This window comes from Eleutherodactylus coqui, chromosome 1 (genome assembly GCF_035609145.1).
Source record: "Eleutherodactylus coqui strain aEleCoq1 chromosome 1, aEleCoq1.hap1, whole genome shotgun sequence".
Taxonomy (NCBI): Eukaryota; Metazoa; Chordata; class Amphibia; order Anura; family Eleutherodactylidae; genus Eleutherodactylus; species Eleutherodactylus coqui.
In genome coordinates, this window is record NC_089837.1 from 456,763,300 (window position 1) to 456,790,198 (window position 26,899).

The 26,899-nt window shown below is 42.2% G+C and overlaps 1 protein-coding gene across 1 annotated transcript; it reads right to left on the bottom strand.

The window, feature by feature from the left end:
* Positions 1–2,241: 2,241 nt before the first annotated feature.
* LOC136582861 (keratin, type II cytoskeletal 80-like) lies at positions 2,242–26,400 on the bottom strand. The gene is made up of 9 exons (XM_066584139.1): positions 25,923–26,400; positions 23,555–23,766; positions 20,782–20,842; positions 13,815–13,910; positions 12,210–12,374; positions 11,493–11,618; positions 6,948–7,168; positions 5,908–5,948; positions 2,242–5,247 (listed from the first exon to the last, which is right to left on the bottom strand). The coding sequence occupies exons 1-9, from the start codon at positions 26,181–26,183 to the stop codon at positions 5,159–5,161; spliced, it is 1,272 nt and encodes a 423-aa protein (XP_066440236.1). The 5' UTR covers positions 26,184–26,400; the 3' UTR covers positions 2,242–5,158.
* Between the last annotated feature and the right edge of the window lie 499 nt (positions 26,401–26,899).

Consider the following 26,899-nt stretch of genomic DNA (forward strand, 5'->3'; position numbering starts at 1 on the left):
GTGGGACGTGACCTAAATAATGGCCGGGACATTAGAAACATTTTTCCTGTCTTTGGAATCTCCCTGAAGTTCCTTCCCCAGATATCATGGCATGAGTCAAACATTCAATAAAAGGAACAGTACTGTGCTCAAAGTAATGTCGTAGAAAAGTGCAAAAGTCTGTCCACTGGGGGTCAGTCCATAACCCAGAAGGTACTCCAGAAAAAGATATGCAGGGATTTCACTGTTTGGTCTAAACATGTTTTTTTTTTCAGCCTAATGCAAAAAAAAAAAAAAACTAGGACAGAATTTATTAAGGGCTCCCACGCACTTGCGATTGCGTTTTTTGTTAACGCGATAGTCAATGGGGCTTTCGATTTAAAAAACGCAACGCAACTGCATTTTTGGTGCATTGCGTTGCGTTGCATCACCTCCCGGGGGGCTATGGCAGAAAGCTTTCATACTAACACATAAGGCTACAGTATATTCCAGACTCAAGGAGCTCAATTTTAAGATCTTATCTCGTTGGTACAGAACGCCGGAGTGTTTACATAAAATGTTTGCTCAGTCCTCCTCCTTGTCTTGGAGGTGTCTGGGAGACAGGAGCAGTATGACACATATTTTGTGGGATTGGCCTCCTATAGCAACTCTGTGGTTGGACGTTTCGGCCCTATATAACACCATGGGTGGTGTTCCGATTGTTCTCACCTTTGAGATGGTGATGCTGTCCATGTTCCCAGAGTCCATGCCTAGTATAAAAAGGGAGTCTATTACGGTTCTTTGTCCAGGCTGTCAGGCAGATAATCATGAGGTTTTGGAGATCCATCGCAGCCCCAACCAGAGTTTATTTGGTGGAGGTGGTCAACACCTTGTTGCGCTATGAGGAGATGAGAGTTGAAGAGGATTTATCTCTTCCACATTTTATGCGGTGTAGCAGCCTTGGCTCGACTTCAGATCTACCCCCAGATTGGGGAGGTGGTTTTCCACGAGGCTAGCCACGACATAGGATCCGACTCCTGCACCTTGTGGCACTCACGGGTGGGAGTCAGCCCTACCCTTGACCTCTTCCCTTTCCTATCTAATCCTGTCCTATTCTCACTTTTCCCTTACTCATTTGAGAGGGCTTAATTTTTCTAATAATACGTGTGGCTCAACCCTCCCCCTGCTTTCCTTCACCCCATCCTAAGTTCTACAGTTTTATTTTAAATATTATTGTTTGTTGATGTAATAGGAAATGTTTGGCAGAGGGGTCTTTCTTGTGGTACCAACAAGGTTTTATGGTAAAAGATGTATGATGTTTACACTGTGGAACTTTCTGCCTGAGGACGTGGTGATGGTACATTCCATAGAGGAGTTTAAGAGGGGGCTAGATGTCTTTTTACAGTTCAATGACATTACAGGATATAGACATTAAATAACCAGTGGGGTTGTTGTTCCGGGTCTTGGACTTAGGTAGGAACTTTCAATTGATTATTCTGACTACAATTATGGAGTCAGGTAGGATTTTTTTTCCCCCACATGGGCTAAATTGGCTTCTGCCTCATTGTTTTTTTTTTTACCTTCCTCTGGATCAACAAGGGGGATGGAAACAGGCTGAACTGGATGGACATTGTCTTCTTTCAGCCTAACATACTATGTTATACTATGTGTGCCACACTTTGCCTAGCACTGCAAAGTGGCCCATATATAGGAATAACTTGTAGCGGTAAGTCTACCCCTTCCTGCTGTTAGCCTCCTTTTTCCTACTGTACTTGTCCTGTTTTTGCTGCTGGTGCAGCTTTCACAGTTTCTGCTACAAGTGATCGGGACGGAGTGGTATAGTTTGTGTCAGAAGTACACACCAGGGTCAGGAGGCACACAGAATAGAGTTCTGCACTGTGCAAATTTCTGTTAGATTGGCTGGCCAGCCCAAAATAGTTGCCGGGGGTAATAGCCCGGGGGTAATAGCCCGGGGGTGGGTTGGGGGGGGGGTGAGGAGGGGGGCTAACATGCCCAGCCCACCCCTGCTAACTGTCCAGTGCTAGAGCTCAGATGTCTGCTACTTGAAACCAGAAAAAAGCTGCTAGGCGGTCACATGCTGTATATTGTGCACTTGACCACTCAGCCAACCACAGGCTTCAGCAACCATGGAAAAATCACCGATCTGAGATTGATGACCTATCCTAACAGTGGATCAATATAACGCCTTTAATGGCAATAGTTTACACAACAAAAAAAGAAATGCATTGGTAAAGATTTACAAAAACTACTGCAAAGCAAAAGTGCAGATGTTGCCCGTAGCCCGGTGGCATCCTTTATTAGGTGCAAAGCATTTACAGTCATAGAATTAGAAGTTAGCAAATGAATATCTAAAACAGTGACAGTTCAATACATGGAGTAGATTAGTAGTGTAAGGCACTTATGGTAGGTACAAGGAGCAGTCTGTAGCGTTGCGGTAATTTGTGACATTTTGGGGAATACATTTACCTGCACACCCGAGCATTCATTTATGTGAACCGATATATAAGGACAGTAGAGTCCCTCACAAATAAAGAAGGCTGGATACATTGGAAGAAAATGTTTGCTACTGCAAAGTTCTTGATAAAAAAATCAAATATTTACATACACATTGTATAGGATTTTCATACGGTTTTAGAGTGTACCGCCACTTAAAGGGAACCTGTCACGTCCCCACAGCATCATAAACTAAGTTCTTCTAGTGGTGCTAGGGGAATGACAGGGAGCCAAGTGGTTTTTTTCATATTCAACAGCTCCCACGATCCAGCGGTGTCTCTCTCTGAAGTTGGTGTGCAGCACAAAAATGTGACTCCTTTCAGAGTCCCGTGTGCCCACTGTCCCATAGACTGTTATAGGAGAGCGTGCATATGATTCTGCAAAGAGTCAGGTTTCCGTGCCACGCACCAACTTCAGGGGGGCACCGCCAGATGGCGGGAGCAGATGTGTATAAAAGTACCCCACTCGGCTCTCTGTCACCTTCCCTAACTTAGCGTATGGTGCTGTGGGGACGTGACAGGTTCCCTTTAAAAGGAAGGTGATCTCAGAAAATGACCTATTATTTAAATTAAGTTATGTTAAACATATTTTTTAATAATGTTTGGCAATTTATTTGCTTTTTTTCCATGTCACTACTTATATTTTTAATAGAACCTAATATCTTGCAGTTTTCACACTGGCCACTAAGCCTAATAATAGTCCGACATTTCATGTTCTGTAGAGAAAACTTCTCACCAGTCATCTCAATATCATCACAGACATAATTACAATGAAAGGTAACACTTATATGTAGATAACACAGGATCCACATTTACATTTGGTGGTGGTCACAGCTCACCTCCTACCCCTCCCTGCACAATGTCCTCTGGACAGGTCACAGAACATGCCAAGAACATTCTCCCATAGAAGTTTATGAACATCTCCTGTCAATGCTGTATGTGCTTGCTGTATGGGGCAGTCTGTTATTAAAGTGACCATCCGGTCGTGGACAGACAAAGATGGCCCAACTGCTTCTTTGACTATGTAATGCACACTGTGTATTAGTATATATCATTAGTCTAAGACACTACACCTGCTTTGGTTGACCAGTGCTGCCCTCGTGAACAGTGCTGGACAGTCAGAGCACCATGTAGTGTCTTAGACTACCAATGCATACTAATGTATAGCGTGTATCACATAGTTGGAGAAGCAGTGCGGCCTTCTTTGTTTGTCCAGGATCGGATTATCTCTTTAAGCTTAGTGGCCAGAGTGAAAACTACAGTATGTTAGGATTTTTTTTTTTCTAGATATAAATAGTGCTGTGGAAAATGCAAAAGAAAAGTCCTAAAAGTGAAAGAAAATTAATGACCAAAGATTTAAAGGGGAGCTAAAATACTTAGTCAATCCAGTCCAATGCAGTGGTGCCAGCACCACCACTTCTGGCCTAGTCCCGACATCGGGTCCTGTGGTTGATAGTCTTCCTTCATCATATATGACATCATCGCAGGGGCTGGTTTTTTGGATGATTTAAATCATTAAGGGTGCTTTTACATGGGATGACCTGAGGGGTGCAGATGCCCGACAGATCCCACCGATGATCGTTCCTGTGCTAATGGAGGCAGAGCAGGCTGGAGATCATTCTGGCCCGCCCACCTCCATTCACAGTAAACAGGCAGTCGCTCATAGATGAACGACTGCCTGTTTACAAGGACCGATTGTCGTTCAGTTTTTAGGCATGCAGAAGCTAAACGATGAACAAATTTATCGTTTGCCATTCAGTTGTATATTCAGACTGAACGGCAATCATTCAAATTCTTGGTGATCTGAACAATTTCTCAACATATGTAAAAGAGCCCTAAGAAAGCCGTCTTCAATGTCTGACAGCAAAGAGGGCTAATTAGTTGGCTAAAGGCCCATTTACACGCAGTGATGATTGCTCGAAAATCACTCAAAACCAATCTTTTGAGTGACAATCGTTGCGTCTAAACGCGCGGCCACCGAGCACTTTTCGTGCACTGCTAGCTGATCGTTAAATTCAGTCCAACCTAAAAATCATCGTGTGGTTTTATCAGGACCGCATGCTGAGTTCTCCACGGGTAGTGCTGATAGTATTGTCTCAGCTATTTAACCCGTCAGAGAACAAAGAAGCTGAATGCAGATAAGAGCCCTCCAGTTATAAACTGCATTCAGCGAAAGGCTTCATTTGCACGCTAATAAGCTATTAAGTAACTGAGTAGCTACTTAATAGTTTATGCAAAATGATTGCTCAAAGCTGTAACTCAAACTGTAGTTTGAGCGATTTTTGAGCCGCCATCGCTCCGTGTAAATGGGCCTTAACTATTCACTTATTGATAATACCTTATTTCAACCTATTTCCTTGTTGCTTTCTTCATACAGAATCTTATAATTATCTTTGCGTGTGTGACTAATATGAAACATGTAAAGGCAAGTGATACATATAACAGTGAGACAAACAGTACAATATATGAGTTAGCTATAAAAACATTTTAAAAGTTTACACCTTGCAGTCGCATCTGAGTGGTATAAGTCGTATCATAAGTACAATTTGATACATTTTTATTGTGATACTTTCTCAAAAAGGTTTGCAGGCCGTTGCAGTGTATTTACCACTAGTGCTAGCCTGATATGGCAGGAAGAGAAAGGGATGGCAGTGACATAACGTGGTGTTCTAGAATCCAGACACCGCTCAGTTATCTGACGTATTGCTGTGTGCACTCCATGAACTGCTGCTTGTTCGAGTTCGGGAGGACCTTTGGAAATCGGGTCTTCTGTAGTCTGCAGAATAAAGCAAGATGTCATATTTTAATTTAGCTGTATACATTGCTGTAGGAAAAAAACTCTTACTGTTGCATGTAACGCAGTAAAACAGTTTGTCAGGCCACAAAAAGACATATGTCCATCCAGTTCAGCCTATTTTCCTCCAATGTTGATCCAGAGGAAGGCAAAAAACCCCGATGAGGTAGAAGCCAATTTTCTCCATTTGAGGGAAAAAATTATTTCCCGACTCCGAGTCTGGCAATCAGAATAATTCCTGGATCAACAAGTAATAAGTGACTAGACCATATGTAGGTGCCTTTATGTGTGCTTGGCTGGGTAGGTTGTGATGTACCTGTAATTCAGTGTGCTTCATACCATATATATGTAGGTAGCCATCGAAAAACACCGACCAGTTACAGACGTGAAACACAGAAATTGAACTAAGACTTGCATATGACGTCAGGGACAAATGCTGAAGTTGCCAGACCTCGTCTTCTTCATACTGCTTGTTGATGTATCTGTCTTATTTTCTGAGTATTGGTTATGAAGGCTAGGACACCCCACATGTGGCTACATTGACTCTATGGTAGATTCGAATAGGGACTAATGTAAATATTGGAAGGCTGAAGTATATTCTATCTGCTGTAAAGCAATATTCAGTTAGGATTGTGTTCTTACCAGTTTCACGGTGAATATTCACAATGGGAGGTGACTTTAATCTGCAAAATACAATTTATGAACGGAAACTGAGAAGATCTGTGTGAAGTGACACTCGGAAGAGGAATAAGGTGAGATTAGCTAGGTTGTTAAAATCCTTTTTTATTCAGCCACCATCATCAAGTTCAACTAGTATAGTAGCATATTATCCATTGTGGTTTTCTGGTAAAACCATAGCCAAGTCTGAATGATGAGTCCACAAAGTCATACGTACAACAAAGAATACCATGGAGATCTCTAGTACAATTTACTGGAGCAGGAATAGAAGGAATAAACTCTTGGAAGTGTCATAGATGACTGGTTGACTTTGCAACTTGTAGGTGCAATCTACATCTAGAGGCTTATAAGCTCTGGACTACAAGGAAGCATTAAATATGTGATAATATGTTGTTACTGAATTTGCACCCATGGAATGCCATTGATTTATACATCATTTACAGGCTGGATATTGTAGTACAAATGTGTTTTTTTTTTAGTTGTGTTCCTGTAAAGCATAGCTAAGATCAGCCATGTTCAAGGACTACAGCTTGGATGCATTGTCTTATAGAGGTTTGAGGTAGCCTTAAAGGGGTTATCATATAGGGTCCAATCACCAGGACACTTGCCAATTGGGAAAATAGGGGTCCAGGATGTTCCGCCATGAAAGGAACAATGGTTGCACATGTACACTACTACTCCATTCATTTCAATGGGATCTCCAGAGATAGCCGAGTTCAGGTCTTCGGCTATCTTCAGCTCTGGATCAGCTAGGGATGGGAATGGTAGAGATTCACTTTAATATTCAAGTCTAGGTTAGGTGTCTGTAGGAGAAGATGGTATCATTGTAGAAAAAGGAGGCAGAGGTATTATATAGTATTTACTATATCCATGTAATGTCCTAGTCAATGTTACCCTGCAGATATGAAGTTTGGTTGGAGCAGACAGCAAATGAGATGCAAAATATTTTCTTGGCATCTCGTATGTCATTGATCATTACAATATGGTAAATTCGAGAACCTCACCTGCTCTCTTCACCTTCCAGCAGTTTTCTATATGTAACTATCTCAATATCCAGAGCCAGTTTAACATTCATCAGATCCTGGTATTCTCGTAGCTGCCGGGCGACCTCCTGTTTGGCTATTCGCAGAGCCTCCTGGACTTCCACTAGCTTTACATTGGCATCTTGGACAGAGGTATCAGTGTTCGTCTTGGCCAATGAAATTTGCTGATCCAATTGTGTGGACTGAAATAGCAATGTTTCAAGTATAGAGTACATGAATGTGGTAAAATCAGCATAAAATAAAGTTCAGAACCTACACAGATGTTGAATCATATGCTAACCTCTTCCCTAATGAATAATCAACCGATACTATATTTATGTCTATTACTGTTTTTTAATTTTGATCATGAAATCCACACACCCTATGATACATGAAGAGCTGGTGAAAGATTGATATCAATGAATGGTAATATGCTTGTCCAGTTGTGTAACAATATGCACTGTGTGCCGACACTCTTTCCCTCCAATCTCTGAAATGCCAGAAAGCCAAGGTAAAATCCATAATGGGGTGACTCAGTGATGGATAAAGGATTACATTCACTAAATGGGACAGGTTTGATGCCCTGCTTTCAGTTCATCGCCTAAAAATATTAATATTTTTCACAAATATTAAAACCCAACTTTTCTTAGAATGCCTTAAAAAAGATTCACCAAACTTGTGTTGCTACTTGAGTGTGTTGAAGTGGTCTGGGGTTCACCATGCAGAAGCTGGTTCCCAACCTACAGAGAAATTGACCTTCATACTGTGTCAGAGGTTTGTTTTTTGGTGTATTGAATCCACTAGATCACTCCCAAAGTTTTGGAGCACATTCTGGAGATTAGGACATTTTTGCAAATATGTATGGTGGCACAATGACTGCTGCTATCTAATTGGAGTGACAAATTAGTTGTCACTCCAATGAGATAGTGACGTTTATTGTAACACCCTATCGATCTGTGTAAATTTACTTCTACATTTTTGTAAATATGGGCTGTATCACTCGAAGGCCAACCCTTGTTTCGGCTCGTAATTTGTCTAGAACGGTACTAAATTTCAGAAGCTGGAAGTCGGAAGGGGCCACTTTCAACATCATCTGTGATGACTCTGAACTCACCAAGAACCAAGGTAGGTTTTGGTATTTACACTTGGGGATGTCATTGCCCCGAATACAAATATTGTGAAATTCATGGGTTGCGATTTAAGTGAAACACCCGGTATATACTGTACACTATATATCCAGTAGGTCCAATTAATGATCCAATAATTCTCCAAAACTCCAATGAAAACTGTGGCTTATTCACGCACATTTAATGTGACGTTTCAGCTCTATTTCAGAGTTTTGTTAAGCCCTTGAAAGCCCCTTCTAGCCGTCAAGCTTGAAGAAGGCTGTGGTGTAGAGCTGCAATGTTGTATCGAACATGGGTCAATAAACCACAGCTTTCATTGGCCTTTTAGATAGCTCCAACTTCTGTTATTGTACGTGACCTTTGATCAAGGGTTGGTTGCTGGTACCAACTACTTGCTCTTCGGTATTCGTCTAGTCTACTTCTTTGAGTTGGCAGGTTAGTTATATTCAACCTAAATTTCACTTTTATGATAAATTCGTCCAAAAAGGATCTGGCTTACATCAGAACAATGTAGTCCATGATTATGGATCATTAATGATTTCCAGATTGAAAGGACCGTGGTACTACTTAAATATGTTGTCCCTCTTTCACACAGTTTGGAGATTTCATTAGTGGAAATCTCGGATCCAACATTCTAACTAAGGCTTCTAGGGAAGAATACTTGCCTAATACGGCATGAGATGGAGCATGCCACGATTTTAATTTTTTGAACTCATATGAACTTTGGCAGAAGAAACCTCTATATGCCTCTGAAATTGAAGGCATTTGTTTCCACCTTACTTCTAATTGCGCGTCTGGAATTGTATGGGTGGTAACCATGAACACCGCAGTAAACATCCTTTTTGCATTCATTGTTTATATAGTTAGTGCCGTCTTTGCATTGTGTAAATACTTCCGAAGTTTCACAGATCATTTCCATAACTACAGCCTCCATACATGTAAATGGAAGGACATCATATATGCTGACATATACAGGTATAATAGAACCGGGAGGGAATCTCTCGGTCAGGTCTCTAGCTGCTTTACAATTCGGTTTGCTAAAACAAATATAATCCACTCATAAGAATTTGAATCCAATAATTTGATGTCCTTAAAACAGGTTACCAATGTGTGATCAGTGGGGATTTGACCCCAAGGAACCCAGTGATCAACAGAATGAAGCTTTTATGTGGGGATCCAGTGAGTATCATAGCCAGGGGCGTAGCTAAAGGCTCATGGGCCCGGGTGCCAAAGCTTATCTTGGGGCCCCCCAACTTCTCTTAAAGGGGTTGTCCCGCGAAAGCAAGTGGGGTTATACACTTCTGTATGGCCATATTAATGCACTTTGTAATGTACATCGTGCATTAATTATGAGCCATACAGAAGTTATTCACTTACCTGTTCCATTGCTAGCGTCCTCGTCTCCATGGTGCCGTCTAATTTCAGCGTCTAATCGCCCGATTAGACGCACTTGCGCAGTCCGGTCTTCTCCCTGGTGAATGGGGCCGCTCATGCCGGAGAGCTGGTCCTCGTAGCTCCGCCCCGTCACGTGTGCCGATTCCAGCCAATCAGGAGGCTGGAATCGGCAATGGACCGCACAGAGCCCATGGTGCACCATGGGAGAAGACCCGCGGTGCATCGTGGGTGAAGATCCCGGCGGTCATCTTACTAAGGTAAGGAAGAAGTCGCCGCAGTGCGGGGATTCGGGTAAGTACTAAACGGTTTTTTTTTTTAACACATGCATTGGGTTTGTCTCGCGCCGAACGGGGGGCCTATTGAATAAAAAAAAAACCAGTTTTGGCGTGGGACAACCCCTTTAACCCCTTAACACAGAGGGGTAACCTGAAGCTCCTGGGCCCGAATGCAAAACCTGTAACAGGGCCGTCAACTATAATGCTTTATTCATAGTACTGGGCTCTCTATACGGAGAAGAGAGGCCTTATGGACTCCCTAAGGCTCTTGGGCCTGGGTGCAACCGCATCCCCTGCACCCTCTATAGTTATGCCCCTGGTCATAGCCCCTTCAATGCATGTTCGACAGAATGGCGCATCTCTACATGCGGCTTAAACACATGAGCGTGAATTTCTCCTGGCCGTATTAATCACGGCCGTATAATGGGAGAAAACAAAACCACTGATTTCAATAGGAGTTCAGTGGTTTCGTTTTTACTGTAGGGATGTCTCGGCTGAGAAAATTTAGGACATGCCCTATCTTCGCCACACGTAGTGAACACATGCCGTGGGAAAGATCGGGCAGCTGCTATCTTTTCACCTCTTTTTTCCAAACTCTAGCGCTCTAGCATGAAGTTTGAACTGCCAGCGAGGGCAAGAAAATTTCCTTAGTTCAGACACAACTACGCTCAGGACTGCCGAGCGTAGTAGCGTCCATGTCCATATGTTTACAGCCTTATGGCTTACTCGCATGAGCGCATTTGCGCAGAGAATAGAACTCATTGTTTTCATTGGGTTAATTCTCACTTTCTCTTTTGTGTGTGCATTTTTGCACCAAAGGCAACATAGGAGTCTATTGGGTGCGCAAATGTGCACCCAATCCCCCTCAATGAAATGTACAAGTTCGTGGAGAAATCGAAAACCCTTGGGACTAATAAGGCTACACAGCCTTGTAAATTATGGCACGGGTGTGTCCCGCACCAGCCCCGGCACCTATTGAAATGGCTAATTAGTTCCAGATGTGTTCTTTTTCCAGCGAAATTGCGCAGTGTTTCTTGCATCTGCTTGTGTTTGCACGCACATTTGTGCACCCTACCCATTGACTTCTATGGGGACCTTTGGTACGTAAATACGCAGAGAGATAGAGCGTGTCCTATCTTTCTTGCGTGACTGAAAAGCACATGCAAAATATGGAAATGTGCAAATCAATAGGTTCTATTCTCCGAGTATGGTGAGTGCAAACTTTGCATGCGCAAATATGTCTGTTTGAAGCCGGCATTAGTCCGTACGCTTCAGCTGAGCTGCACCGCCATGTCCACTTGCTCTGCTGATAACCTATCAACAGCCTCTTTTAAAGCTTGGCCTATGCTTGGGATATCATATGGGATCTTTCATACGAATGCCCCAACCAGCTACAGTAAAGATCAGAACTTTTCCCAAATGTATGACCAATAAAGAAATAAGCTACTTCTGAAAAGTTTTCACCCCTGCAGTGTTTGTTTTTTTATATATAAAGACTACAAAACTGCAAAAGTACCTTCATTGTTTTCGTATTCGAAGCACGGGAGGCATTGAAAATTACTGAAAAGGTTTATGAACATTGTGTTTTTGGTATCGCGAAATGGTGTTTCACGTTCTTTGCATTTTAATATACAGAATTATTTGTTATGGTATCAAATAATTACTCTTTTGGGTTCTTTGGAGAATCCACATCCTTGCTGTTCATGTGTCTTACAACATAAAGGAATTACCTGGTTCTTAAAGCTTAAGATCTCTGACCTCAGCTTCTGGATCTTGCTGTTGAGGTATGTAATCTGACTGCGGCTGCTCTCCAGCTCAGCTTCATACCGCCCGGCTTGCTGCACCCCTTGCTGTAACTAAACCAGGACAAAGCATTACAGTTTTCTCTCCGATATCCAATTCTGGTAAAAGTTAGGCTGGGCTCACACGGTCTTATTGGAATTGCATATCCCGCTGGCTCTGTACACCTATGTGATATGTAGTAGCTCCCAGGCAATCAATTGTATTGCCTTACAGGTGTTGGAATTGTGGAATCCGCGAGCGCAAAATAGAATGCAGCATGTTCTATTTGGGCATGTATATGCGAGAGATAAAGCCCATTTGTCTCTATTGCTGCAGATATACCCATAGCCCATACACAATTATATTGCATATACGCTGCGGGTATAGGTGTCAGCAACAACAAAAAAAACAGGTGTAGTGCGCATGACCGCTTGCGTGAGTACACGGTCATGCACAGTACAATTTAGCCAGCATACGTGGCTGTACGCAGGGTCACGGCCAGGGTCACAGCTGTAGGATGCTGTGGGAGCCCCATGGCATTTTACGCTTACAGCCATGTGAGCCCGTCTTAGAAAAAAAAATTACTAATTTCACTTTTATATTTTATGAAAATGGTCAATATAAACCCTGAAATGTATTAATATCAAGTTCTGTGTAACAAATACCTTACTCCTTGAAAGCGCTTCTGCTTCTTCCCGACTCCGAGCTGCAATGGTCTCATACCGTTCCTTCACCTCCTGCAGCACACTCTCCAGGTTTAGTGGACAGTCGCTGGACATATTCACCAGCACAGAGATATCCCCAGACTCTTCCATTACCTCTTTAAGTTCCTTTGAAAATAAGTCAAGCCGTTTCAGTGCAGTAAATGATAGATAACACCAATTCTATATACTAGTTATAGGCTGGAATGAAACACATAGAAAATATAGCAAAAATCATAAATCAGATTGTTTATACTTAAAAGGTATGTTAGATTATTGAGAGAAAAACCATTATTTCATTCTACACTCTTCTACACTGAGCCATCTCTGCATTAGGAACAGCTGGCGTGGGACATCATGTGATCAGTAGCGCGGCACCACGTGATGTCCGCATTACAATCTGCTCTCAGATAATGTGCTGACCTCTCCTTTGCGCAGCAGAAGACAACATTTGGTAGTCATGGGTAAAAGTGGTCACTTGAGTGACTTTGACCACTGGCATATTGTTGATGCCTGGATGTATGGTGCCCGTATTCCTGAAACAGTCACACTTGTTGACTATCCCCGAATCATGGTACCAAGAGTGTACCAAAACTGGTTAAATCATGGACAGTCATCCGACAGAAGATTATTCAGCGGCAGGCCATGTGTGGTAGATCTAGAGGCAAAGGTCGGGTGGCACTTCTGGTATCTCAGTAATGATGTGCCACAATCGACGAACAGACCCAGCAGTACAACAGCAGAAAGTTAAGACAAATTTCCACAATTACCATGTGGTGCACCTTGCATCAACTGGGGTTTGATAGCCAAAGACCAAGTTATCCTGCATCATCGCCAACAACACCTCGCGTGGGCCCAGGAAAGATGTAATTGGACCTTGGACACATGGCAGAAGGTTGTCTGCAGTGATGGATCATGCTGAACTATACGGATAGCTGGGTCTGTATCTGGCATAAACAGCATGGTGCCGTATTCCATGAATGTACTTTTGAGGTTCAACAGGCCAGTGATTGCTGTGTTATGGTTTGCGGAACATTTTCCTGGCACGACCTAGGAACGTTGGTCATCATACCACAATCCTTGAATGGTGAATGCTGCAGGGATCTGTTAGCTGACCATCGGCACCTATATTTTCAGGAGGTCTTTCCCAACCAAAGTGCCATCTTTCAACAGGACAATGCTCCGTATTAATGAGTTTGGATCCCTACGGTGTAGTTGTAGAAACACAACATTAAATACTGCACACTGCCTTGGCCCCCAAACGTATCGGACTTTAACCCCATGTAACATGTTTTGGATATGTTGGAAAGGGTTGTAGGATCTTCTGCCACTTATGTGCAAAATCTGCATCAACTGACGGAGCTGCTGCAATCGGCATGGGTCGATTTGAATGTGCAGTATGTTTGTTATCTTGTGGCATCTTTTCCCTGATGTTTAAAAGCAACGATTGCCCAAAAAGGTGGACCAGCCTGTTATTGAGTAGGTGTTCCTAATGCAGTAATCGTTCAGCGTACATGTCAACACTGTGCATACTATTGCCTACCGACAGAAAAGAGCCCAATAACTCACATATTCGTAAACTTTCTTCATAAGTTCAATTGTCCCTTTAAGCTCCTTCAGTTTTGCTTCCAGTTCAGTCTTGTCTAAGCTACAAGTGTCCACATCCTATATGCAAAAAAGATTTGTACAGTTGTATTAAATCCCTTCAATATACATAAAACCATTCATTTCTACACCAAAGAAGAAATCACACAAGAGTGATATGACATTGAGTAGTTCATGGACAGTGATGGAGATCTGGAAGAACACAGTCAATTGCATGAGGTTGTAAGGGTACCTGCACACGGCCTTTTTTCCCTGTTTGATTGAAATATTGCTCTAAAAATCGGACAGACATATCACCCATTCACTTGAATAGATGTATACACATGGGCTTTTTTTAGTCGGGCGATTTCCAGATGAGAATAGCACTTGTCAGTGGCGTAACTTGAAGCTTCTGGGCCCCAATACAAAATCTGTAACAGGGCCCCCAACTATAATGCTTTATTCATACTACTGGGCTCCCTATATGGAGAAGAAATGCCTTATGGGCCCCCTAAGGCTCCTGGGCCGGGGTGCAACCGCATCCCCTGCATCCTCTATAGTTACGCCCTTGGCACTTGTCAATTTTGAGGTCTCCTGCACAATGGACAGCACTCAGACAGGATGTCCGTGTGCTGGTCGATGCGAGTCAAGTCCGATCTGAGAATCTTGGGCACAACTTTTGATTTGTTCATGTGCATGTACCCTTAATGTGAACTCTGATTTGCATCCACACAATAAGGGGGATTTTTTTTAACCAAAACTAGTACCATTTTTTTTTACAAGAATGCTGTAACCTGAATAGTTTGTACCAGTATCTGCTGCAGTTTCTTTTTGCAGGAGTTCTGATAAATCTCTTAAGAGTTCCTCGTACCGCAGCACATCATTAAAAAACCCCTCACATTGTCACTCTGGGACTTCAGTAGAACTTTAAGGTTTAATGACTATAGTTATTTTTATGGATATTGTCCTTCAGATTGTAAGTCTGGTTCTTACAGATTTTGTACTAGGTCCCAGGAGCTTCCAGTTCCACCTCTGGGAACTGCTCTTAGATGGCCTCTCTCTTGTCCTGGCTCATAGACAGGAATCCATATAATATTCCTTTGTCCAATAAAGCCCTGGTGGTAGCTTATCTAATGCAGGGGCGAAGGGGGTGCAAAGAAATGGGGTGCTGAAAATACATGTGTCTGATTCTTCTTTCCCCGGATGTCATCTGTCATGGCAAAGTAGGGATACTTTATTATCCACCTATATAGCACCAACATGTTCTACAACGCTGATGTATTCACTCATATGAGGGTCATCCCAAGAAGTTTTTCCAATCTCGTGCACACATCCAGTCTATGGTTGATTTTTTTAAGCAGTTTAACTAGAGTATTTTTTTTATTGTGGGTGGAAACCTAAATACTCTTATCTAATTGAGGGTGGTTTCACACACAGCAGTTCTTGAGAAAACGCCACTGTAATTTTTGAACTAAAGCCAGAAGTGGATCCAACAGGAAGAAGTATAAATTTGTTCTTTATATTTCCCATTCCTTTTTAGCTTTGGCTTACTAAACTGCATCAAAATCTGCCACAAGAACCATGATTTTTGTAGCAGCATTTTTCCAAAAAGTGCTGTATGTGAAACCTCCCATAAGCCCATGACTTTATGGGAGGTTTCACATTGGTGGTTGCTGAGAAGGATGAAAGGCTGAGTCAACCTTGAGCCAGCTACCTGAACCATCTGGGGATTGAACTTACAACCCTCAGGTCGTGAGGGAAAGCTTAGGACTTAGCATTAGGCTGCCTTAACACTCTAGACCACACGAGGCCAGGTCATCCCAGCAGTGATCGCTCCTGTGTTTTTGCACAGGAACGATCATCACTAGTGAATGGAGGCAGAGCAGGCTGCAGCTTGTTCCAGCCCCCCGCCTCCATTCACAGAAAACAGGCAGTCATTCATAGATCAAGGACTGCCTGTTTACATGGGTTGATCCCTCGTTCAGTTTTTATACAAGCAGAAATAGAACAATGAACAAATTTATCGTCTGTTGCTTATTAGTGCATGCATTTAGACCAAACAATAATTGTTCAGATTCACACTGATCGCGGGAATCTCAATGAATTCTTGGCCCTTGTAAAAGGGCCCTAAGCCACTATGACATCCATCATATAAAAGTGTAATTGTTTAGCATTTATGATGAGTATTCTTATGCAATTTTTTATGAATGTGTCGATTCTTAGTCATTTCAATGATTTTATCTCAAATTGATGTGCCAATTTTGCTACTCTACCTATTGTGCAGAGTTGTATGAAAAGTTGTTTTTTTTAAATTTAGGCTGTTTTAATTCTCCAGAAATCTGATAACAGCTCCTTATTGGTTTGAGCTGATGAAAGATACATTTCCGTTGCCTGCTGTCACTGTCTGTAACCCATCATCTGTATACCAGTTACTCAAGGGATATTCCAGGCACGTTAGGCCCCCCATGCACGGCCAAGGTGGAATACCGCTAGCGATATTCCACTGCGGGGGATGAGAGGGGAGAGCTGACAGCTCTCCGCGCTGAGCCTATCTGATAGATAGGCTCACTGCGGAGAATCACAGCAAATCGCGGCATGCCGCGTTTTAAATCCCGCGAGCGGAGAATCGCTAAGATTCTCCGCTCGTGGACGCCGGCACTGCACTTTCCATAGCAACGATAGGGAAAGCTTCACACAGCATGATCCGCCGGCGATCAGCCTTAGTTAGCAGTGACTGGTAGAACAGGTCTGGCTCTAATGTTGGCAGGTTGGCTAGATGAAGACAATCATTCTAATATTAATAGTAACCGGACTGTGTAAGTTAATGAAATATTCAGAATTTATACATTGCTACATTGCTCTTCCTATACAGTAAATGCTTGGTCAGAAGTTACTTTATTTCCAGTGCATTTTATGGTCTTTTTGTACTACGTTTCTTATATTTACAGTACACTCTTCTCACTGAAATATGTTGCTCTTTGGTAACTGCAAACCATACACATTTTTTTATGTTTTGTTTGTTAATACCGATATTGTGTTTTCTTCACCCTGGTGCAAAAATAGTAATGTATCACAAATGGATGCACTAGGATGTGTTCTATGCCGAGGCTATGTCAAGTCATAAGGAGAAAGGTCTCCCAACCAATTGGTAGAGTTGGAAGGGACCTCCAGGGTCATCGAGTCCAACCCCCTGCTCAACGCAGGATCACTAAATCATCCCAGTGATGATTTGGTGAATCATCATTAAATCATTTACCTGTCTGAGTCAGAAGACCCTACAATAGTCAGGGACAAGTGGCCACCCTTTGCAAACCTTAGGCTGACTCATATGTGCTCTGGCATCTGCTTAAGCTGCTATCTAAATATCTCCCATAGATCTGCAGTCAAGATTTGGAGGAAAAATATTTAAAGGGGTGCTCTGAGTTATGTTTTTACGCCTCTACCCGCTCCAGCTGTGTCTTGTGTTGGTGATGGGTACTCCGCTGCTCTCTTTGTTTACAGGCTGCAGGCCCGCCCAGTTTACGGGACGTCAAAGGCACTGCAGCCAATAGCAGAGCTCAGTGATCAGGCGCAAAGCTCTGTTATTGGCTGCAGCGCCTGTGACATTCTGAATTGGGCCCACGGCTACCATATGCCAGCAACTACCAAGCGGCTTTGTGCAAGGTATCTTTTGAATACTGCCCTTTTTTATTGAAGTCCACCGTAAACTTCAGTACAAGAGCCCCTCCAGCAAAAAATTTTTTATTTTTTTTTAAATCAAAGGTTTTAACAGGGTTTTGAAATATTAATACGTCTTACGAAATTGCGCATCATGTTATTTTGAGTCAACTGACCATATAAATGTGGCACACAGATATGGAAACAATAGAAGAACACATTCAGTTACTGTTACTAACACTTAAAACACACAAAAGTCCATTAAGCTGATTATACATGAAACTGGATACTCCGGTTTTCTCCCAAACTTCAAAAACATACAGATAGGTAACTATAGATTGTGAGACCCGATGGGGACAGAACCCAATATCATGTGATGTAAAGTGCTGTGTAATACGCATGTGCTATACATACTGTATATATATGTAATTATTAACTGAAGATATTAGCTGGATACGTGAAAACACAGAGCTCTTTCTCTCATTGCATCTTTTAGATGATGTGCTGAGGGACGGACAGTGAGAGTATTCGCAAAGGGCCCTCAACTGTATGTAGATGTGTGTCCTCTCAGTATCTCTTAGGGTCCTTTTACACCGGCCAACTGTCTATCGCTTAAGCACCCGACATTCATCCCAATGATTATCTGTCCTATGCTTTCATACAGAAGCGATAATCATTCACTGAATGGTGTTGTAGGAGACCGGGGAATGGCCGCAGCATCCATGTGCATAGGAAGTGAAGAGAGAACTGAGAAGTGGAGACAGTGGAGTCTGAAGTGAGCATATTGTCCTGAGAAATGGCAGGGGGGTGATATAAATACTGAGCAGAGATGAATGGGCTATAAATACCCCCGAACCGGGGCAAGGGGGAATATAAATACTGAGCGGGAGTATAAACTGGGCTATAAAAAACTGAGCAGTGTCCCTCTGTGATATCACCGGGCTCTCACCATATAATCACAGAGAGCCCGGCTGGTTGCCATGGCAACAGGATGCCAGATACTGGCGTCCTATATTGCCATAGCCTGTGATCGCTGTATAAGCGATAAGGCATTGCAGGGCAGTACCTCTGCAATGCCTTATGATAGCGATCATCAGTGCTGTGCTGTAAGTCCCCCAAAGGGACACAAATGGTGAAAAAAGGATGATAAAAATGAACAAAAAAGAAAAATGTAAAAAAAAAGGTAAAAAAACCCCTTTTTTATGCTTTTTCTCATATTAGCATAAAAAAAGTAAAAACAAAATTATTAAAGTCCCACATATTTGGTATTGTCACGTCTGTAACAACGCGTACAATAAGTTGCACATGCCTTTGACTGTGCACGGAAAAAAGCGTTAAAGAACAACACTAAAAAACTGTGGCAAAATGCTAATTTTTAGCATTTTGTCTCCCTGAGGCCTTAGTCAGACGGGCGATTTTTCGTGCGATTTGCGGATCGCATGACGGATGCGCATCCGCAAATCGCGTGACCGGTGGGCGCAAGTCGCCCGCAAATCGCCCGAAAATCTGCTCCTAGCCGCGTTTCATTAGAAACGGGCCGGAGCTGTCCAGCGCATTGCATTCAATGGAGACGGCAATACAGCCGTCTCCATTGAAAGCAATGCACTGCGGGCGAGCCCGGGATGAATTGTCAGTAAGGGCTTAAATCTATAAGCCCTTCCCTGCAATCCATCCTAAAATGTGTTAAAATAAAAAAAAATTGTATACTCACCTTCTGCCGGCAGCCGGAGCTCCGCGCGGCCGTCCTGCAGTGGGTGTGAAGGGGGTGTGAGTCAGACCTGCCCCCTGATTGGCTCAGCGCTGAGCCAATCAGAGGCATGCCTCACTCACACCCATTCATGAATTCATGAATGGATGTGAGTCAGACCTGCCCGTGATTGGCTCAGCGCTGAGAGGCAGCAGTCATTCACCCATTCATGAATTCATGAATGGGTGTGTGAGTGTTTTCAGCCTCTGATTGGTCAGGGCTGTGACCAATCAGAGGCAGATCATTCAGCAGGCGGGGATTTTAAAGCCCCGCCGGCTGAATAGTGCCAAGAAGCAGTTCAGGAGAACTGACAGCGGCCGCGGCTGGACTCCGGCTGCAGCGGAAAGGTGAGTATACAATTTTTTTTTATTTTAACACATTTTAGAATGAATTGCAGGGAAGGGTTTATATATTTAACCCCTTCCCGACAATTCACCCCGCGCACGCCGGCAGCCCATTGCTTTCAATGGAGCGGCTGTATTGCCGCTCCTTTGAATTCAATGGGCAAACATCGTTCTTCTCTGTCACAGCTGTTACAGCTGTGGCAGCGAAGAATGATTTGTCTTCTATATGTTCTCAATGGGGTCGGCGCTGCTGCCTCTGGCCCCATTGAGCGCATATAGAGAAGAGAACAGGAATCGCAGATAGGTGTGCGAAAAATCGTTGCGTTCTTTAGCCCAAAATAGGCCATGTCATTAAGGGGTTAATGAACAGGAATATAAGGAGGCATTATTACTAACCAAGCGGACAAGGAGGCATTTACTGTGTGGGGCCTACAGGAAGCACAAAAGGGAGGATACTATTGTTGTGTGGAGCACCATGGGTGACATTGATACTATCCAGGGCACTATGGATGGGAAGATTGTATAGAGGTGTGAAAAAAGTAGGGAAGGTGCTGTATGTAAGATTCTATAAAGACAAGTTGTAGTCGAGAGAAATCATCATGGAGGTCTGGACCAGATGGAAAAGACAGGAAAAGTGAATGACTCCAGTTACACAGGACATCACTTGCGATCACTGGGTATACCGGTACTGTAATCACTTGTACAGTCTGCAGAGTGCATGTGTAGGACTGGTATCTACCACTATATGGTCAATGCTTATGCTCGAGGTGGGTGAGATTCAAAATTTTGCTATGAAGCCCAGCCTTCTCTTGTAAGACCCTGGCAATGAGCATTACCTATTGTGAATGGTGAATCCTGTGTTATCTATATATATGGGTGTTATATTTTATTAAAATCCTGCCTGCAATGATAATGAGATGACTGCTGAAACATTTTTTCTACAGAACAGGAAGTGATCTTGGTGATCAGTGTGCAAACTACAGGATTTTTGGTATTTTTGTTTTCAAATATAGATTGTAACATTGAAAATGAAAAACAGAAATCAAAAATTCTTTAAAAATATGTTTAAAATAAAAACTGATTTATACAATAAGTTATTTTCGGCTGACGCATTCCCTTTACAGACATGTCATTTTTGCTATCAATTTATGACCCAAAGGTTGTTTAGAAGGGGATCTAGTTATGCATAGTACTATTACTGTACCTTTTTCAGGTGCACAAAGGCATATTCCAAGTCAGTACGAGAACGCAGCTCATCTTCAAACCTAGAAGGCAAGGACAGAATATGTGATGCCTTTATTCCAAGAGGGGCTGCTACTAGGCTTTTAAATACCTAAACCATACCCATACCTTTCTACAAGCTCTAGGAAAGAAAAATAAATGGTGCCCCTTTCTCTATTAGCATTGTTAAATATGTGATGTTAACTTATGATGGACATAAAAATTGTCAGCAAATCTAATGAACTGATAGCAAGATAATGTCCTCCAGTGTCTACTACTGTTGGGGAAAACGCATTCAGCAAGCTGGATTTTAAAGGCACACTAAACTATGATATTAGTGGTAAAAGTAAACAAGAAATAAACAGGTCAACACTGTTTGTCAGTCTGCAGGATTTTCTGCACCTTGTGTATGTTAGTTATTATCAGTTGGTCTTTCCCATTTTTCTGCTGTTCTGTTGTTTGCAATCCACTTTCAGAGAGGGGAAGTGTAGCAAGCCTGACATTCCTGCAGTACTTCATTGTCCTGCACTTCCTTGCCCTTACTTCCCACTATCTCCGGTTCAATCAGCAGGGAGGAAGTATCTGAATGCCCACCTCGCTACTTTCCCAAGATGGTTCAGGCATTCTAGTCAAATTGTGAGTAAACCCAATAAAATGTGTTCACAGACACATATACAGATACTGTAAAAGCAGGAGAGGCAGAGACTGTGGATATCATTATCACAGTGCCTGTGGATCTGTCAGCCTGCAGCCTCTGAGTGCAGGGGAGCCACATGTGAAGATAGTTCCTTCCCCTGTTGAAAAGGAAACATCCCTATGTCCTTGTTATTACAGAAGCTCTGTACCTAATGACAGAGTGGATTGCAGAGAGGCTGGAAGGGAGACTTCTAGTGGTAGCCACTTTAAACATGACTTACAAGCTAGTAGACGAGCATAAGTTCTCTGAAAAGTTACTGCCCCTTTAACCATAGTGAATCAGTGCCAGAGGTATCAGTAGTTACTTCTCCTCCTCTCTATCTGTGGCAATAAACATTATTGCTCAAAACATGATTTGCTCTAGAAAGCAGTGCATGCTGGAGAATGGAGGCTTAGCATTAAATATTAGTAAAAGCTGTGTAATTATCTCTTTGACTACATATAAAAGTTTTAAAATTCTGTTTTACTTTATTTAATCTTCTATACATATATTTAACTATGTAAACCTTAACTGCGCTCAGCAATGTTTATAGATTACTAATTAAAGATCTCAAACAATAAGCATACAGCCCGTGACCAGAGAAAAGAGTTTTGCCCAGAGACCGACGTCACTGCACATGCTAAGGATTTGTAACTAATAATAGAGATTTAATATAGTAACATAATATGTAAGGCTGAAAAAAGACAAATATCTATCCAGTTCAGCCTGTTTCACCCTAATGTTGATCCAAAGGAAGGCTAAAAAACCCCAATGAGGTAGAAGCAAATTTTCCTCATTTAGGGGAAAGGATTCCTTCCTGACTCCAATCTGGCAATCAGAATAATCCCCAGAGTAACAACGCTTTTGAAGTTACTAATGATTATAACATATAATATTGTATCGCCCAAGAAAGACGTCCAGGTCCCTCTTGTACTCATTTATCGAATTTGCCATCACTACAACCTCAGGCAGAGAGTTCCATAGTCTCACTGCTCTTACAGTAAAGAACCCCCTTGATTTGTAACAAGTTATACATTTTTATAAGTTAGGTGACCTTTAGCCTCAATTTCAATGTTTTTTGGAGCTAGAAGGACTATAAATACTTTGGCTAGTCAACAAATAAATGGAATCATTCACGATTTACACAAATGCTGTGTGATATGTTTTTCTTCGAGTTGCTCTTACTTAACCCTGATTTGGAACGCAAGAATACACCCATAGCGCTTCATTGCGCTGACACTACGATTCTACTCAACCAAATGCAGATCACCATAGAAATCTCTGGTGATCTACGTTCTATTCAGTAGACCCACAGGGGTCCAGGTGTTGCTAAGCATTTGCAACAGCCTTGTGATGCTATGGGTTATTAAGCAATGAACATTGATACGTACTGTGTAATCACTGTAATCACAAGGCTAATAGTCTGACATTCTGGTTTACTACTGAAATCGTGCTGATTCATTTACTTTAGATTACAGGTTCCTCCCATCAATTTGGTGTTGCAGCTTGGGTTTTACCAATTTAATAAGTTATATATATATAACCAATATGTTGTGCATAAACTTAATAGGTATAATTATAAGCTACTAAATTATTTACTCACTCCTAAATACCTACTAGGCTCATATCCAAGACACAGAAGTAGCATGTGGGAGTTTTTTCCCATCCTAACAAATATGATGTAAACTCGTGATAAGATATGGTTAGACAGTACAGACAATATTGTTCAGATCAGCTGGCAGAAACATGACCTCACAAATTTATATTACTGAAACACGATAGTTACATAGTTGACAAGGTTGAACTAAGGCGCAGCTTCATCGAGTCTAACCTATAATACTACTGTGTTGATCCAGAAGAAGGCAAAATGCTTCTGTCTCCTACGGTAAACTTTCAAGGAAAGTTGACCAGATCAATTGACCCTGTCACTAAGCATGGATTCCAGGACCTGACATCAGTCTAGCCTCCTATTTGCTAACCTCTAGTCCATGTATTGACTTATGAGGAACCTCTTAAATAACCATAGTTGAACAACCAACTCAAGAAAATTATCACAAAGATCCCACGATCCCAAACTAACTTGTCTTTTATGTCGTTGACAGAATCCACCAGTTCCAGCAGGCTCTTCTGAGTCTGGTTGTTTCTCTTGGTTACACCATTGACTTGTCCAAGGAGGCGACTTATATATGCGAGGTAAATGGGTTCCAAGTCTTTATCAGATTTATCTTCTGATACCTGCAGCATTGACCAGCGTTCTGCCAAGACCTCACGCTGCTTCTCCAAGTACTTAATCTGAAATATAGAATTAGGTAATAAAAGTGAATATTTAGACTTTGCATTTTCAAGGTGTCTTAGTGAGAGATGCTTGTGATCCTTCTAAGGCCTCATTCCTACAAACGTGTTTTCATCGCATATTACACGCACGTAATACGCGGTGCATGGAGTCAATGAAAGTACATTGATTTTCATTAATCCATTCACATTAGCGCATATACATTGCATGTAATACGCGCATAAAAAAGAACGTAGCATGTTCTATTTCACCATGTATTACGCGCACACAGCCCTATTGTTCTCTATGGGTTGTGTATTCAACGTTGTACATATGCAATGCCGCTATGAGACAGAGCGGAGAATTTGATTTTCGGCCTGTGTAAACAAGCTGTCTTTCATCTATGAATGACGGCCTGTTCACTGCAAATGGAGGCGGGCGACCGGTATGATCTCCAATCACTCCACCTCCATTCAGTGAGCGATCCTTGCTCCTGTGTGAAAGCACGCTCCTCTTGTGTCAAAGGGCCCTTATATTCCTCCTCCATCTCCCACACAGAAATAATCCCCCTCTAAGCCTCCTCCACAGTGATGGTGTCCTCCTATATGACCGGTCTCACACGACCGTGTTTGAATTGCAGAATCCGCAATCATCACCCACACAGACGTTCCACTGTATTCTGCAGTCTTTCATAAAATAGAACTCTCGCATGTCCACTTAGATGAGCAGACAATGATTGCGATTTCCGCTCAAGCAAAAATTAATTGTGTGATGTTCTATTTTCTTGCGGGTCCCACACAGACAGCTTCCATTGAAGTCAATGGAAGCCGTCTGAACCGCGGCCCTTCCACAACTGACATTGCAGATAGGTCGCGGCAGATAGGTCATCGTATAGTAACGACCAGGAAAACCAGTGATTTAAAGAACAATCCCTACTGTGCATGTCCGATGGCGGTTCACTGCAGCCATCGACACTACAGATTTAAACAGGTACGTGCAGACTCTGACCCATCCGTGTGAGATTGACCTAAGCCTCCTCCATAGTGATGGTGACCTCCTATTTGCTACCACACAGGTTCTTATGAGGATCTTCATTGCCTGCACTGTAGAAAAAACTGCAACTACCTCCCCTAACAGTAGACCTGGAGTCTGACTCTTCCTACTCATGTGACTGATCACATGCTTATGACATCATTAAAAATTCTTCTGGTCCTTTCGCAGGTCTCCTATACTGGTCACCTGATCATCATATTAAAGGTCCTTTAGCCCTGAAGGTATGTCTTCCTCTGCTTTCTTGAAGCAATCATCTGATTGCCTCCTTTGACTGTAGGCTGGGCTGGTGCCCCTTCTTCACTGCACTTGGGGCACATGCCCCTCCTGACCCCACCAGCTATGTCCCTGCAATGGTGTCAGTAAATGCTCTTATAGTATTATAGTAACTATATTAGAGAATTGCAAATATATATTCTGAGGCAAAATTTAAACTTTTGCTAAATATTACAAATTAAATTTTTTTATAATGTGATCAGACTTTAATGAAAGAGTTCGATTTTTAAAAGTAATGGAGCTCAGATATATTACATCTACACCAGTATTGGCTATAAATGGCCATTTTGAAAGTCATATTCTATTCCCATTAAATAAAGCTCATTCACTGTATAATGAAGAGTTTTGCAACTTTGCTAATAAACTTTGTGCATCAACTTTTCATGGTTTTCAAGATACTGTCAGGGAATGGTAATTTTGACTATACAGAGGATGAAGATCACCCAAATGCAGAAGATTTCTGATAGCTGTGATGTAACTTTACCATACCTCTGTCCATATTCAGTATCATAATCCATAATGATAATTTGTATCATACAGTAGGTCAAAAAAAGTCAAGGTAGACAAGGAGGCCGGGAGGTGAGCATGGGCAAGTTTCAGGAACTAATATGGTAGGCCTAATGGCCTTACACCCTTATGTGTATCACTGTTTGGCGTTTAACAAGTGTGGTACATATAATACATAATGAATATGTGTCCGTTTCTTAGCATTCTGTGGAAGAGTATAAAAAGAATGCACTGTATGCTCAATTCCCTCTCTTTCGACTTCCTTGTTGAACTAATACATCTGTATCTACAGTGTGTAGAAATGTAGACTCCCATCATCACCTGCCCTTCCCTGCACGCTCACCTTTTCTTGAAAGGAATCCAGTTCAGTCTTCAGCTTTACTTCTCCTTCATCCACGTTGATTGAAGTCTTGGTGTCAGAGGTCACTGCCACTTTGGTCGTAAAGGTCTCCTCGGTGGTTTCAGTATAGGAGACATCTGTAGTGCAGGACTCTGTAGTGTTGGTTTCTGATGAAGGACCACTAAAGAACAAAGTACGTTCACTATCTACAGATCGCCGCCAAAGAGGCAAGTCATAAGTATATGAATGCGAAAAGGCAGCCATTTAGAGCAGGCAGAATACTTGCTGTGGACGCCGGTAACAAAATCTTTTTTTGTTGACAGATATCTGTGAGAAGCTTTGAGGCCAGAGCAGGAGAACGCAGTCTGGGTGTGCCTGACACAGGGAGAGGCTGCAATTACCAGCCGCCTGAAAAATACCGCGGGGTGTCAGCCATTCCGTATGCTAATGTTGCACATAGAAAAATCCCTCACACGTGTCTATAGAAATACACTAATGTACTATATATATATTATGTAGCCACTCTTTACGTGCTTTTTATGTGTTGCCGACTATACCATAAATGCTCCTTCTCAGGCACCAAGCACAGACCTACAAACAATATCTCTTTGTGCTTCTGCACGCTGAGACAAGTATACATAGCTATTGCCCAAGAGCTTGAGATATTTGGAGAAGCTAAGCGAAAGTATGGGATTTAATTGACATCCAAATATGTTGCATGAATGTAAAGGGGCCAGCAAAGGAAATGTACAAACTGATTATGAATGAAAGGCTTAAAGGGCTATTACAGCTTCAGGAGATAAAGGTTAATCAGTGTAATTAAAAAGGTATACAAGTTGCCGTATGGTTTTCAAGACCTCTATTTCCAGTTAGTCAATAAGAACTTTTATTGTTTGCATGCAGGGGATACAAATCAGTATTGGTCATGGGATGACACAAAGATGCAACCAGCCTACTCTCCATAGTCTGATTCACTTCCA